This window comes from Hyperolius riggenbachi, chromosome 1 (assembly GCF_040937935.1).
Source record: "Hyperolius riggenbachi isolate aHypRig1 chromosome 1, aHypRig1.pri, whole genome shotgun sequence".
Lineage (NCBI taxonomy): Eukaryota > Metazoa > Chordata > Amphibia > Anura > Hyperoliidae > Hyperolius > Hyperolius riggenbachi.
In genome coordinates, this window is record NC_090646.1 from 81,626,311 (window position 1) to 81,642,448 (window position 16,138).

Below are 16,138 nucleotides of genomic sequence, written 5' to 3' on the forward strand. Positions count from 1 at the left end.
GACTCCAGGCACCCAAAATTGCTCCGACTCCACGACTCCGACACCCTGTTTAAAAGAAAGTAAACATGGCAGCCTCCATATCCCTCTCACTTCAGGTTCCATTCTGACTAATGCCTGCGAGTTAGCTGGAGAAATACAGAAAGATAGTCTGAAAGATAGTCTGACTGACCGATCGATCCAAAAATAACAGTCATCTTGAGGAACAATAAACTCCTCCTGGAAGAACTTGCTTATATTGCTCATCTGTTAGCACACTTCTGGCAGGCTATCTAAACTGAAAGAACGAAGCACTTAAAAGTATTTTAGGTGCAGTTTAAAGCCCTAGTTCAGTCCTGTGTTTTGTTTTTGTTTTTTTTAAAAGCATATTGTGTGCACAACCATTTTTTGCTTGCGCTTGCAATCTAGACTTCTTGTTTTAATGTCTGATGCATGGAATAGTGGTCTGTGTTTTATCCAAACTCCTCCCCCTCTCAGACCTTCACCAGCATGGAGTAGTCAGGGAGGAGATGGATGGGGCGTCTGTTGGTCACACGGAGCTGACCATGCCCACAGTAGAGAGCAGAGGCAGGTGGTGGGTGTGTAGGCAGTGGTTGGATAGCGTACTGGTTAAAGTGTACCCATGATCATAAACATCAGCATATTTACACTTACCTGGGGCTTCCTCCAGCCCCATGAGGCGCGCCCTCTGCGGCTACTTCGTTAACTTCTCGCCGCCAGTAATCTGGCCAGTCGCGTGCTTCTCCTCATGCCACCCACTTTGCTCAGTAATACAGCGCAGGTGCCAAACGCTCTCGCCTGCGGGAGTGCAGAGAGGGCTGCACATGCGCAGAAGATTGCCAGTGGCGATAAGACAGAGCGTCCGGAGAGGGAGACCACACACCTCATGGGGCTAAAGGAAGCCCCAATTAAGTGTAAATACACCAATAATTAGGATTTCAGGTTTCCATTAACGGCACTGCCTTTAAGTAGGAGACCAGGGGTCGAATCCTGGCTGGGTACAGTGTGTATTCCATAAGGAGTACTAGGGCATATCTCCATAATATGTCAGGATCGGTGTACTGCATTCACGCTAAGTGGCTGCAGCTTTCAACTGCTTTGAGTCGGACGGGAGAAAAGCACTTTAAATATATTATCAGAATTATTTTTGGGTGATGGTGCTGTGCAGAGAAATAACACTGCTCTGCAAATGACCCTTTGTACAGTAAGGGCTCAGCAGTGATTTCTATTGTAAGAGGGGCGGCCCTCCTGCAGGAACTACAAATGAACAATAAAGTTTAGCCATTGGCCTATTCATATGATACAAGGTTGCCAGTGAGGTTGGGGGACCAACTGTACACCCGCTCGCATTCCAGGCGATCTTTCCAATTAACATCTCTCTAGCCAACGAAGCTCTAGGGTGTATGTAGAGATCTTTAGCTTTTGGACAGCAGCATCACATGACTCCAAGGACTTGCACATGGCAGGTTGTAAAAAGTGCACGCATATTAATGCTGCTTTGGCATAACTGCAGAATTAGAATAAGGAACTCTTATCTGACCCCATATAGAAACCCGGCAACCACACACATCTGATCTGCCAGCCGGGGCTCTCCCAGGTGTAGGAAAATAGTAGAACACTTTAGGCTATAGAAAAAGTCTGCTATATAAATCTGTACCAGCTCCCATCTTCACCGCACAATGCACACATCCACGATGCAGAACTTGGCCCGGCACGTCGGACAAGGCACTTGACTGGACAGCCACGTCTCTGGGTGCTGCTGGTCCTGGCGGCTGGCAAACCACTTGCCCATGCAGGTCAGACACCACATGGGCCGGCAGTAGCACTGCTGACACTCTCCCTCGTTAGGCTCGTGGCAATACTTGACTAGTTTGATGTTGGCGCTGGTCTGCATGCAGCCAATACACGGCTCCAACTCCTGCAGAGAACAAGGGAATCACTGCATAAAGCAACTCATGGAAGATACTACAATACAGAACACACTGCTTTCACACAAATTACTCTGTAAAGCATATACAGTATGTCAAACTCTGGCCTGAAGAGCCATCAAATTTCACCCACAAGTGGTTTCCCCACTTTGCATTATGTTTGGCCCACTCTTGACCACCAGCAAAGCTATATTAGAGGTGAAGCCCTAGATCAAAAGGGAAGCACTAAACAGGGAACTGTATGGAGGGGGGAGTCGGTCACTAGACACCAGGGAACTGTATGGAGGGGGGAGTCGGTCACTAGACACCAGGGAACTGTATGGAGGGGGGAGTCGGTCACTAGACACCAGGGAACTGTATGGGGGGGGGGGGGGTGTCGGTCACTAGACACCAGGGAACTGTATAGAGGGGGGAGTCGGTCACTAGACACCAGGGAACTGTATAGAGGGGGGAGTCGGTCACTAGACACCAGGGAACTGTATGGAGGGGGGGGGGGGGCGGGCGGAGTCGGTCACTAGACGCCAGGGAACTGTATGGAGGGGGGGGGGGGGGGGGGGGAGTCGGTCACTAGACGCCAGGGAACTGTATGGAGGGGGAGGGAGTCGGTCACTAGACGCCAGGGAACTGTATGGAGGGGGGAGTCGGTCACTAGACGCCAGGGAACTGTATGGAGGGGGGGGGGTTGTGAGTCGGTCACTAGACGCCAGGGAACTGTATGGAGGGGGGGGGGTTGTGAGTCGGTCACTAGACACCAGGGAACTGTATGAAGGGGGGAGTCGGTCACTAGACACCAGGGAACTGTATACAGGGGGGAGTCGGTCACTAGACGCCAGGGAACTGTATGGAGGGGGGGGGGGGGGGGGAGTCGGTCACTAGACGCCAGGGAACTGTATGGAGGAGGGGGGGGGGGGAGTCGGTCACTAAACGCCAGGGAACTGTATGGAGGGGGGAGTCGGTCACTAGACGCCAGGGAACTGTATGGAGGGGGGGGGGGGGTTGTGAGTCGGTCACTAGACACCAGGGAACTGTATGGAGGGGGGAGTCGGTCACTAGACACCAGGGAACTGTATGCAGGGGGGAGTCGGTCACTAGACGCCAGGGAACTGTATGGAGGGGGGGGGGGGGGAGTCGGTCACTAGACGCCAGGAACTGTATGGAGGAGGGAGTCGGTCACTAGACACCAGGGGACTGTATGGGGGGGGGGGGGGGGGAGGGGGGGTCACTAGACACCAGGTGACTATTTAGGGGTGTGCAGAGGGCCACTTGATACCCCTGAAATTAAAAGCAATGTGTTGAGGTGCCCATGCATAAGGCAAAGTAAGGACAGATTCAACCAAGACTGAAAAAGCTCCAACCACTGACAATCGTAGCACCAGGGAGTCAACCAGCATACACCCGAATCCCACAGGGGTGTACAATCAGACACAAAGGAAAAATGCTGGATTTTGACAAAGGCCTGCGTGCCAAAAGGAAGACCCAGATTCAACCAAGAGACAGAGCTCTCTCTGGGGGGGGGGGGGGGGGGGGAGGGAAAGGGTGTGTGTGTGTGTGTGTGTGTGTGTGTGTGTGTGTGTGTGTGTGTGTGTGTGTGTGTGTGTGTTTACACCGCATTAAATCTTTCAGGAAACAGCCTCGAGAGACCACCCTGCCACACCTGGCTGTGTTTCCTCCCCCCAATGTTGTGCGTTTTACATAGTGCATTTTTTGAAAAAGCACAACTTGCTGCAGGATTTTCAAAAACACATGTAGACCGCACATAATGTATCTCAATGGAGACACAGAGGACTGCATTTTTACATGCATTTTATTTTTAAATCTGTTATCTGTATTTTTATTCCACTGATTACTGGTATGTAAATTAATAAAAACACAATACACGATTGCAAACGCACAGTGCATAAACACGTGGTTTTGCACACTGCCTAGTGTGCTGAAAAAAAAAGTCCTTTCTCAGTCTCACTACAGTGTCCCTTTAAGAGGTACAATACATAACACTGCATTATAAAAGCAATATACAGCGCATCATGCAGAATGCTTCATAGTTATAAATGGGGCTTTTTCTTACTTCACTGCTAATGAGCTGTTGCATGCATTTTTCTGTAAACAGTGGGATTGTGCTTGCCATTTAGCATCCCCAATCACACCAGCACAGCACATGATGCTGCACTGCACATAAATGCAATGCAGAGTATTCAACCACAAAGGTCACTGCATTTATTAGGTATTGTTGGCAGGGAAAAAAAAAAAAAGTAACCCATGACAATAAATCACATTACCACCATCTGTTGTGGTGACTTGAGGAACAGGTTACTCCCATTACTGCCTGAAGCTGCTGGATCCCTGCTCAGCACAATGGTGGCTCAATATCCTGATTCATGTGGTTTGCATGTGCGATACACATTCTATCCAATGTCCCTGTGGGAAGGGCTGTGTCAGCCGGTTGTCAGAAATAACACAACTAGATAAAGGTGGCCATACACTGGTCGATTTGCCATCAGATCCAACCAACAGATAGATCCCTCTCTGATCGAATCTGATCAGAGAGGGATCGTATGGCTGCCTTTACTGCAAACAGATTGTGAATCGATTTCAGCATGAAACCAATCACAATCTGTGTAGCTGCCGCCGCCCCCCTGGGCCCCCGCATACATTACCTGATCCGGTTGGCGCGTGTCCCCTGGTCTCTGCTGTCCCTTCTCCGTGCTCGGCTCCAGCTTCACTGAACTTCCTGCCAGGGCAGTTTAAACAGTAGAGGGCCTCTACTGTTTAAACTTCCTGCCTGGACAGGAAGTTCAGTGAAGCTGGAGGAGCTGAGCACAGAGTAGGGACAGCGGAGACCAGGGGACGCGCCGGCCGGAACAGGTAATGTATTGCCACTAGCGTTGGTCGTTCGAACGCCGCTATCGAGCGAAATCTTCCGCACGGATCGACGGGAACGTTTGATTTCGGACGGAAATCGATCGTTCTGTCAGCGTTTGTGCAACGATTTCACAGCAGATTCGATCACAGTGATCGAGTCTGCTGTATATCGGCGGGAAAATAGTTAGGTGTATGGGCCCCTTAACACACATTTTCTTATACTAACCCCTCCCTCTTGTCCTAAAAAAGTTACGCTTACTTAACAACAATAGACCTATCATTTTGAAAGAATGACGATTTCACAGGATAGTATGAATCACCTGAACACCACTGTTTTCTAATGTTGTGTTACTACATCCGATTTTGAACGGACAGTTTTTTCCACCACCATTTAGTATACAGCCCAGCAGATATTGACTACAGTGCTATGAAAAGATTGTGTAGGTGAGCTCTCATACTACAGAGAAGTGGTCAAATTGGCTAATAAAAATTGGATCTCGTTATGGTTAACGCTGTTGTAGTAAACTAAGTGCCCAGGTTCCAGCCATGCCCCATTATAAGTCTATGGAAGTAATGCCTGGAATAGTAAACCCTGATATAATAGAACATCGGTTACAGTAAACCTGTTTTTCTGGCCCCTGCGGTATCTGGTTTCCAGCTTTAGTGGAAAGTAGGCGGAGGTATACGTCATATCAGTCATGAGCTGTGGTTGGTGGACGGGCTGGCAGCCTGTTATGCATACATGTAATTGGCACAGGGTAAAGCCGAAAAATGGCTCAACCTGTGCTTGCAAAAGTCCCGGCAGCGTTAATGACTATCCCCCCCTCCAGGCAGCCATAGACTCAGGGGAAATACGCAATTCAGCTACCAGCTATTGCTGGCAGACGAATTACATCCCCGAAATTACTGACTGAGCACCGCTATAGCCGTAATGCATATTATGGCGTATGGTGGCACCAGCTGCACCCAAAGATCCCTCAAAAAGTGACACAAATCCAGGAGAAGGGGGAGCACAGACACTTTATATCCAATAGAGAACAGAGAAGAGCTGTAAAATACAGGGTAGATGGAGGGGGAGAAAAGTGGCGCTCCCTGTATAGGACATGCCTAGGACCGCTGTTGTAGAGACTTTGCAGACGACAGTGGGAAATCCAAGTTCTTCAATGAATAAACAACATATGCATATTTTAATGGGACTCTGCACTAGAGCCATGCATTGGAATCCACTGTTATGTCCTAACAGCACAGATGCGGTTTCCAAGCCAAACAAAAAGAAAATTCCTGCAGCTCACTCAAGCCTGCTTGCTAATGGGATCACTATTCAGTCCTCCCTTCTGATGACTCATGCTGTCTTCTTTTCAACCAGTCAGCATGAGTCATCACAAGGGAGGGATGGCAAGGGATCATGAGGCAGTCAATAAGCTCCGCTGTCACTTGACTACACAACAATCAATGATAAAAAAGAAAAAAAAATTAGATATATAGCGTAAGGAACTATACGCTGTAATCACTTCTGTTTCACATATTACTACATATGTACATGCTTGGATCTTCTACAGCGTCATTTCAATGATAAAATGACTCACCTGGTTACTGGATAGTTCATAATAATGATTGGCTTCGACAAGAGCTCTGAAGGTCTCCAGGAACATGTCACTCAGAGTCTGATGGATAACAACATTGGCTGCATTTCGGATGGGGGCGTGGAGCTTCTCCCTCAGCTCGCCATATTCTGTAGAGTTCAACCTACAAGCAAAGATGAAGCTTCTTATCTGTAGTACACAGCACACCTTTCCCATGCGAGTCCCAGAATACCCCAGGAGTCCAACCCAGTCTGCCTTCCAAAATGCTGCAGCAAGTACATCCCTCGCCGCTTCCCAGAACTCCCTGTCAGAGTCCCAGTCACCAATAAAATGCCCAGACACTGCAAAAGGAATGCAAGAATATCTGTAATGCGTTCCATATTTAATGTTTAATACAGCGTGTCGGTTATTCGGGACTCCATCAACCAGCAGTCTCAACTAACCGGCTGTTAGCAGTGAGCGTCCCTCTCTTATTATGCAGAGTAGTGCACTGAGGAAACCACTTACATGGCGTACATATAATAAAGGCGCCTACAGAAAAGGGTGCCAGATATTGCTGCTAGTAGAAGGTCACTAAAATTACCAATATTCTTATTTCCAACAGTAAAATATTAGTAATCTTTACTGATATTTTACTATGACCTAACCCTATTCTCACAGAGAACCCTTCCTCTAATGATGCCTAACCCTTAAAGGATTTGTCCAGGCACACACAAAAATAAATAAATAAATAAATATGAAAATCCACTTACCTGGGGCTTCCTCTAGCCCCTGGCAGCCGTCCTGTGCCCTCACCGCAGCTCTGGTGGCTCCCGGTGTCCTCCGCTGCAGAAGCGACCTCGCCAGGTCAGCTTCTTCTGCGTTCCACCGCTAACGTCATCAACACTGCGCAGGCGCCGTAGTTCCGCACCTGTGCAGTGCATCGCTGATGATGTCAGTGGTGTAGAAGTGGAACGCAGAAGAAGCTGACCCGGAAGCTGACCTGGCGAGGACGGCTTCTGTAGCAGAGAAGACCGGAAGCCACCAGAGCTACAGCGAGGGCACAGGACGGCTGCCAGGGGCTGGAGGAAGCCCCAGGTAAGTGGATTTTATTTTTTTTGTGCCTGGATGTATCATTTAAACCTCCTTATACTGATGCCTAACCCTTCACCCTCCCTCTACCAATGCCTAACCCTTCACCCACCAATACCTTAATCTTCACCCTCCATCTACCAATGCCTAACCCTTCACCCACCAATACCTTACTCTTCACCCTCCATCTACCAATGCCTAACCCTTCACCAACCAATACCTTACTCTTCACCCTCCCTCTACCAATGCCTAACCCTTCACCCACCAATGCCTAACTCTTCCCTTCCCTGGTGGTGCTTAACCCTCCCGACGCAAAGTCGCAATTAGGGGCATTACATGGTGGTGTGGGCTTCCGGAGGCTTCTATGATTCTCGTATTGGGACTTCCTATTTTATGAATTTACCTATGATTTGTCAAGACTTCCTATTGCCCTTAAAAAAATATTGCGCACCCTGATTATACTGTATGCGCCGCAAAAGCAGCTAATTACATTGTGCTCTATGCGGCAACCTATGCCAGCTGCTTTGCTGCACCTGATCTGTATGGCTCCCAATGCAAACACATGACCCGATATGGGTCAGGTGACACACCAGGAGCTGTACAGAGGATGCAGCAGAGGAGTAGGCAGATGTACAAGAGAAGAGACCCAGTTAAAGGAAACCAGAGCCAAGTGAACCTAAAAGATTTATACATACCCGGGGCTTCACTCAGCCCCATCCACATGGATCGCTCCCACGCCACATCCTCCGCTGCCTACAGCTCCGGTACTGGGTCCCGGAACTTCAGCCAGTTGCGGGCCATCTGAGCAAGAGAAGTGCCCCTGCACTTTCTGCTTTCATGGAAGCAGACATAAATGTGTAAACATTCTGTGCTTTCAAGTGAGCCTATCTGCCGTGGCAGTCATGTGACACAGGGAGAGATCAAATTACAGCTTTAGAAACAGACGGAACTAAGGAGCACCCAGTGAATAAATCGGTGTGCCAAGACCCCTACCCCTGTGCCTCAAGGGGTACACAGAGTCCACAAACACAAATGGGTCGGCACCAGCCTAGGTAACATAGCTATTTTATTGAAAGCAGGGCTGCAAGGTGGTGCTGACCCATTTGTGTACGTGATCAAATTACAACTTGTGATTAGATACAGATGAGGGGGAGTTAGACAGGCTAAACTCTCTAAGTACATACAGGGTGCATTTCTCTATGTTTTCTTTCTGTCCTGTGCAAGAGTTCAGGTGCAGTTTAACCAGAACTGCATTATGGGTTCAATACAAATGAGCCATTAGTACATTTTCTTTGCTTTAGTCTATGTATAAACAAAATAAGATCATTAAATATTCAGAGATGTGCAAATTACCTGATATCGAAGGGCCTAACGTTGGGGTTGATGCTGGCCACCCTGATAGTGATGAACTGGATGGGGGTGTTGGAGTCGGGGGAGAGCTCGTGCTGCCTGGACTCAGTCACAGTGAGGTGTATGTCCTGCTGCTGGGCCACATACACCCTGTAAGTGGTCACCTTCATAACCCAGGTGTCTGTAACGATGACCCTGGCTCCAGGCACCCCCGTGGCAAACTTATCAATTCTTCGGAACTCTGTGTTGATGGAGGAAGCCACGACCCTCCACCCTGACTGAGGAAGGGCGTGGTGTGCCAGCGTCTGGGCTAGAGGGTGATTGCTCCATCTCTTCTGTGACCAGTACAAGGCTAGCAGGCTTGCCAGGGTGGGGAGGGCCACCGCGATCAGTGCAAAGGTTTTCCAACCCTCACTGGCTGTGTAGAAGTAATATAGCTGTTTTTCTGGGGCTGCAAAGCACATTCCGATATAGTAACCTGTGGAGAACAAACATATTTAGGGCTCAGCAAAAACATTTTTAAGTAGGTTATTTTAAAGAGACACTGATGCAAAATTATATATTTTATTATCGTAAATAAGCTTATTATCTCAAATGTCTGTCACTGTATTGGTTTTTTTTTTCCTGCAGAGGACAGGTCAAAAGTTGACCAGCCTGCTCTGTAAAATCATTTAAAATGCTGAGTAGAGTGTAAACTGCAAATATTAGAGAATGGTGCAATGTTATAAAAAAAAAAAAAAAAAAAACACACTATAACTGAAAATAAAAATGAGAATATTTTCTTTGCTACTAATGTTCTAGTAATTATCCGTTCAACACAACCAATTTATTATATCATAATTTTTTTTTTCTTGTTTCAGTGTATCTTTAACCAGTGATCTCCAATATATGCCCAATTCAGGACGCCTGCTCCAGGAACCGAATCTGATAAATTCAGGGGAATGACTGTTAATAGTCACAGTCAATAGGTTGCAGTAAACTACACTGACACTATTTGGCCAATCAAAATTGTTTGGGACTAGTCTACTTTAGGGGACCCAGCAGTAAACCTCAAAGGGAACAGCTGTCCAATCACAGTACCCTCTTACAGCACAAACAATTGTGATTGGCCAAATAGTATGAACATAGTTTACTAAAACCTACTGTGGGCCCTTACACACTCCAATGAGTTCTGGTTCACTATGAGCTTGCTGGTTAGTCTGTACCTGAAACCCAGCAGTTTGGTAGGTTGCTGTACACCCAATCACTTTAGCTGAATTTCCCTATGAGGTTTCCTGCTGCTAAAGCCTTCTTTGTACTATAAGCGGGTTCTGTGAATGGAGAACTGTTCCCTATGAGGTTTCCTGCTGGATCCCCTAAAGCAGACTAGCGCCCAAGGTTGTATGAAGTATGGTCTATTTTATGCTAGGTACACACGATGCGTTTTTTTTTTCTCGATTTTCCACTTGATCGATTTTTGATTTGTTTTTCCGCTCAATTCTCTTATCAATTTCCAATCACTTCCGTGAGAATTCGAGCGATAAAACGATCAAAAGTAATATCGGACATGATGGAAATGATCTATCGAACGCAAAAACATATTGTTTTTACACAAATTATAGAAATAGTAAAGGAAACAGGATCACAAGTACAGCATGTCAAGATGGACACCACCATGCTAAATCCTCTCTAAGTTTGCATAGATAGTGCTAATGGCTATATTTATTCACAAGTTCCAAGAATTCCATAAAAACAATATAACTTCATTGTTATCTCATTGGTGACAGGTTCTCTTTATTTTAAAGCATAAGACTTGTAGAATTGAGTTTATTATCAGAGTGATATGAAAGTGATGTCAGTGTCAGACCCCTGGAAGGTTCTCAGCAGAGGGGTTAGTGGTAGCAGCAGCTCACCTAGTGGCAGCAGAGAGTGCACCAGCACGGTGGCAGTGGTCCTCCTGATATGGTAATGTATAAAGGACACGTCCTCGCTGCCCAGCCATCCGGAGAGCAGGTTCTGCACGGTGATCCCGGCCGAGTGGAACTCATTGGGGGTGAAGACGAAACACACCGCGAACACCACGTAAGCTAAGGTGAAAGTAACTGCTGGGCTCTCCATACCAGCTTCGGGGAAGACTCTCTCCAGCGGTGACGCGGCACACTTCCGCCCGCACCGCACGGGATGCCGGGAGTTGTAGTTCTGTATCAGAACACCGCCTGGCTCTCCAGGATAGAGATGTTTCCGTTGAATGTCCTCAACTCCTCATATATCACTCAGCATTCTGCATCGCTGGGGAGAGCATTTTATATCAAAATCTGGCAATGTCATGAGACCCTGTCTAATTAAAATAATACATGCTATGTATTGTAAATCATTCATAGAGTGGCAGTGCCTATAAAAGGTATTCATTCACCCTCAAAGTTTTTCTTTTTTACTGCAGAACAGTGTTTCATTACATTATTATTAAATGTTCCCTTTTTATGAAAAATGATGTTCTCCAAGTAGCCCATGTAAGTGGGTAATATCACATGAAGCAGGGGCAGAGCAGGATCATTCACAAGGCAACCTAGGCAGGTGCCATACAGAGGCATCACTAGAGTTAGGGTCATTTTACACTTAATTTCTCTCGATTATAACCAGGGCCGGATTTAACATTATTATTATTTATTGTATTTATAAAGTGCCAGCATATTACGCAGCGCAGGACTATAAATATATACAATGGTACAAGGATGACAGACATAACAAGGCACTGTAGGCACGAGCCTACAGGCGCCCGATGATGGAAAGGCGGCTCCCTCCCCTCCCCTAGTGCCTCCCTCCCTCCTTCCCTATGCAGTGTCCCAAGTAGAATGTAAATGAAAGGTTACTCACCTTGCACTCGGCATTCCACCGACGAGATCTCCCAGCAGTCAGGGGCACTTCTAGCTACATAAAGGGACACTTAAGTCAGGAATAACAAATCAGTTTTTCTTTCCTGGGGCTTCCACCAGCCCCCCTCCAACCATCCCTTGCCCTCGCAGCCACTCATGGATCGCCTCCCGTGCCCCGCTGCCAGCTAGTTTCGTTTTTGCTGACAGGCCCTACAGGCCTGGCCACGAGTATTTTACTTCACGTTTTTGTCTGCAATAGTGTCCTGCGCCTGTGCAGGATGCTATTGAGGATGGGAACATGAAGAAGGATACGCGTGGCCGGGCCTGCGCAGGTGCAGAAAGCCCGCCTACTCTGTCAGGGCCTGTCGGCGAAAACAAAACTAGTGGCGGCGGGGGACCGGAGGAACCCGCGAGTGACTGCAAGGGCACGGGATGGCTGCAGGGGGCTGGTAGAAGTCCCAGGCAAGTAAAACTGATTTTTTTTATTCCTGGCTTAAAGAGAACCCGAGGTGGGATTTTATTATGTTACTGGGGCACAGAGGCTGGTTGTGCACACTAAGACCAGCCTCCGTTGCCCCATGGTGTGCCTCCATGTCCCCCCTGCGCGCCGCTATACCCCCCGCAGTGCTGGCGACACGCAGCGTGTCGCGAGCACAATGTTTACCTAAGCGCTGTCTGTCAGCGCCGCTCCCCCGCATCGGCGCTACCCGCCCGTGTCCCTTCCCTCCCGCTGATAGGAGGGAAGTGACGCGGGCGGGTAGCGCCGATACGGAGGAGGCGGGGGAGCGGCGCTGACTGACAGCGCATAGGTAAACATTGTGCTGGCGACGCGCTGCGTGTCGCCAGCACTGGGGGGGGGGGGGGGGGGGGTATAGCGGCGCGCAGGGGGGACATGGAGGCACACCATGGGGCAACGGAGGCTGGTCTTAGTGTGCACAACCAGCCTCTGTGCCCCAGTAACATAATAAAATCCCTCCTCGGGTTCTCTTTAAGTGTCCCCTTAATACTGAGAGTACCTGTGGCTACTTATAGGGGTTCTGTGGACAGCTTTTAAAAACAAAAACTGATACTTACCTAGGGCCCCTGCAGCTGTCCTGTCCCTCGCCATCCTCCCATGATCCTCCGCTCCGCTTCACCGGTCACGGTCCAATTATTCGTCTGACTAGACGAATGTGCCTGCGCAGCCACATGTGTCCTCGCTCATGTTTCTGCGCAGGCGCAGTACGAGAACACTTCATACTGCCAGGACGACTGTGCCTATAGGCTCCTGTGAGGCAAATCCTGGCCTGGTTATAACTGAACTATTTTCAAAGTAACCTGCACTCTGCTGGCCCCCATAAATCAATGTCACTCTCTGCCCCCCCCCCCCCGCCTCCTCTATGTCGCCACTTCCCGCCTGCGTCCCTTCCCTCCAATCAGCGGGGAGGGAAGGGACGCAGGCGGGGAGCAGCCACATGGAGGAGGCGGTGGAGCGGCAGAGAGTAACAGTGTGGATGTAAACAGCCAGCAATCGACATGCTGCGTGTCGCTAGCACGGCGATTTGATTTATGAGGGTCAGCATAGTGCAGGGGGGTCTGGGGGAGAACAATATAGCAACAGAGACTGGGCATTATATGCAGTCCCAGCCTCTATGTGCAATTAGGATTTTTAAAACCCACCTCGGGTTCTCTTTAATTTACCTGGGGCTCCTACCAGCCGCCTGCAGACTTCCTGTGCCCACGCCGGAACAAGACGATCCCCCGGTCCCCCCAAGCACTCTATACATAACAATTGATACCTTGCCTTAGCTAAAGCTGAAGGTAAATACTCCATTCTCCTCCTCCTTGACCTGTCAGCAGCTTTTGACACAGTAGATCATCCCCTACTCCTCCAGTCCCTCCAGTCCTTGGGCATTCACGATCTCGCCCTGTCCTGGCTTTCATCCTACCTCTCCAACCGCTCCTTCACGACCGCCTTCAATGAGTCCTCTTCCACCCCCAACCACCTCTCGGTGGGAGTCCCCCAAGGTTCGGTCCTTGGCCCCCTACTGTTCACCCTATACACATCCTCCATTGGCAAGGTTATCTCCTCCATGGGTTTTAACTATCATCTGTATGCAGATGACACCCAGATCTACCTCCACACCCCTGACATATCCACCACTACCATGGACAAGGTCTCCTCCTGCCTATCAGCCATCTCCTCCTGGATGTCCGCTAGGTTCCTGAAACTAAATCTAGACAAAACGGAATTTATGATCTTCCCACCCCGGCCATCCACGAACCTCCCAGATGTGCATGTCACTGTTAACCACACTACCATTCGCCCTACCTCTCAAGCCCGCTGTCTGGGTGTCACCCTGGACTCCGCACTCTCCTTCACTTCCCACATCCAAAACCTCACAAAGTCCTGCAACTTCCACCTTCGTAACATCTGTAAGATTCGCCCTTTCCTGACCTCTGCCACCACCAAACTCCTCATCCATGCCCTCATAATTTCCCGCCTTGACTACTTCAATGCCCTGCTGTCTGGTCTCCCTATGACCCGAACAGCCCCACTGCAGTCCATCATGAATGCGGCAGCCAGAATTATCCACTGCTCCCATCGCTCCACCACGGCGGATCCCCTCCTAGAATCCCTCCACTGGCTTCCTATCCAGTCCAGAATCAGATTCAAGATACTGTGTCTGACCTACAAATCTGTCCACAAAACCTGTCCAACCTACATTTCCGATCTTACTCAGAGGTACACACCTAGCCGCTCACTCCGCTCTTCCAATGAACTTCGCCTAACCGCCCCCCGAATCACATGCACGCCTCCAGGACTTCTCAAGAGCTGCTCCAACACTATAGAACTCCCTACCTCCACCCATTAGGGCAGCCCCCTCCTTCAACATCTTCAAGAAAGCCCTCAAAACTCACCTTTTCACTCTGGCCTACCACCCCTCACAAGTGCTCTAAACCTACAGCTGAACTCTGGTCCCCTACCATTCGTGTCCTTACCTCTCCCTCTAGATTGTAAGCCTTTAGGCAGGGTCCTCCTCCTTTTGTGTCCTACCTGATCTTGCACCTCCATTACTGTGCACCCATGCTATGCATCTGAGTGAACCTAACCTGCCTAATCTCCATGCTCCATCCAGTGACTGACTAAGCATTACCTGGTACTCATACTGTGCTGCGTGATCTGGTTTTCTTGTATTCCTGTATTGTCATATTGCTGTATGTCACCCCTAAATATTGTCTGTAACCTAAATTAATGTTCAGCGCTGCATAATATGTTGGCGCTTTATAAATACAATAAATAATAATAAAATAATAATAATTGATACGGCGCACCAAAGCCTGCCATTGGCAACTACAGAGTCAGAGGTGCAAGAAGGGGATGGGGAGCAGCTTGTTAAAGAGAACCAGAGCTAAAGTAAAGAAAAGATTCTATACATACCTGGGGCTTCCTCCAGCCCAATACGCGTTGATCAATCCCACGCCGCCATCCACCGCTGCCCACATCTACCAGAGCTGGCTCCCCGCTTTTCCGTCAGTCGGAGCCAGTCTAGCGTAGCAAAGTGCGCTCTTTGTGTATCTCTGCAGCAGCTGCTGAAGAGATGCGTAGATGGCGCACTTCTCCAGCGTAGCCCGCTCCGATGACGTCAGTGACGGGACCCGGTTCTCGTAGATGCGGGCAGCGGTGGACGGCGGCGTGGGATCAATCAGCGCGTATGGGGCTGGAGGAAGCCCCAGTTATGTATAGAATCTTTTCTTTACTTCAGCTCTGGTTCCCTTTAAAGGGGTTCTGTGGGGGTTGTGGAAGAGAAAAACTGACACTTACCTTGGGCTTCTATCAGCCCCATGCAGCGGTAATGTCCCACGCCGTCCTCCTCCCATCTGCTGTTCTCCAGGGCGCCGGCCCCGGTCTAAGCAGCATGGGATCCAACTGCGGCTGCGCTAGAGTGGCCGCGCACCCACTCGCTTCCGCCTGCGTCATCGGAAGCTTACTGCGCAAGCGCAGTACAAGGCTCCATTGTACTGCGCCTGCGCAGTAAGCCTCAGATGACGCGAGTAGAGGCACAGCAACGCGCATTATTCGTCTGTATGTCAGACGAATAATAGCCCGGTGCCGGCTGCGGGGAACGGCGGATGGGAGCAGGACGTCGTGGGACATTACCGCTGCACGGGGCTGATAGAAGCCCAAGGTAAGTGTCAGTTTTTCTCTTTCACAACCCCCACATAACCCCTTTAATGATCACTACTATTCATAGTATCTATAGAAGTGATTATTATGAGCACAGGACCAATAGAGAGCTAATACTGTAGTTGAGGAAAGGCCCTCCGGGGCCTCTCTGGCCCAAGGGCCCCGATGCGATTTGCTACCTCTGCACCCCCTATTGCTACGCCCCTGTATCATCCTGACTCAAAACTTTGCTGTCTGCAGACACAGCGAGCCATTCGCAAATCGCAACGTGTGACGCACGCACAGCAGTCGTCAAGTCACAACAGACATGCGCAATGCATGCGCGTTCCC

At 49.2% G+C, this 16,138-nt stretch overlaps 1 protein-coding gene across 1 annotated transcript; it reads right to left on the bottom strand.

Moving 5' to 3' along the window:
* Positions 1–1,464: 1,464 nt before the first annotated feature.
* TMEM129 (transmembrane protein 129, E3 ubiquitin ligase) lies at positions 1,465–16,054 on the bottom strand. The gene is made up of 5 exons (XM_068275790.1): positions 15,988–16,054; positions 10,681–11,056; positions 8,792–9,266; positions 6,371–6,530; positions 1,465–1,915 (listed from the first exon to the last, which is right to left on the bottom strand). The coding sequence occupies exons 2-5, from the start codon at positions 10,883–10,885 to the stop codon at positions 1,667–1,669; spliced, it is 1,089 nt and encodes a 362-aa protein (XP_068131891.1). The 5' UTR covers positions 10,886–11,056; positions 15,988–16,054; the 3' UTR covers positions 1,465–1,666.
* Between the last annotated feature and the right edge of the window lie 84 nt (positions 16,055–16,138).

Bases quoted from the DNA above. Each gene is read 5' to 3' on its own strand.
- TMEM129 (XM_068275790.1), bottom strand. From the start codon at position 10,885: ATGGAGAGCCCAGCAGTTACTTTCACCTTAGCTTACGTGGTGTTCGCG. The intron at 9,267-10,680 runs GTGAGCTGCTGC...TGTTCTCCACAG, and splicing joins GCACTCTCTGCTGCCACTAG to GTTACTATATCGGAATGTGC. The intron at 1,916-6,370 runs GTGAGTCATTTT...TGTTCTCTGCAG, and splicing joins ATGAACTATCCAGTAACCAG to GAGTTGGAGCCGTGTATTGG.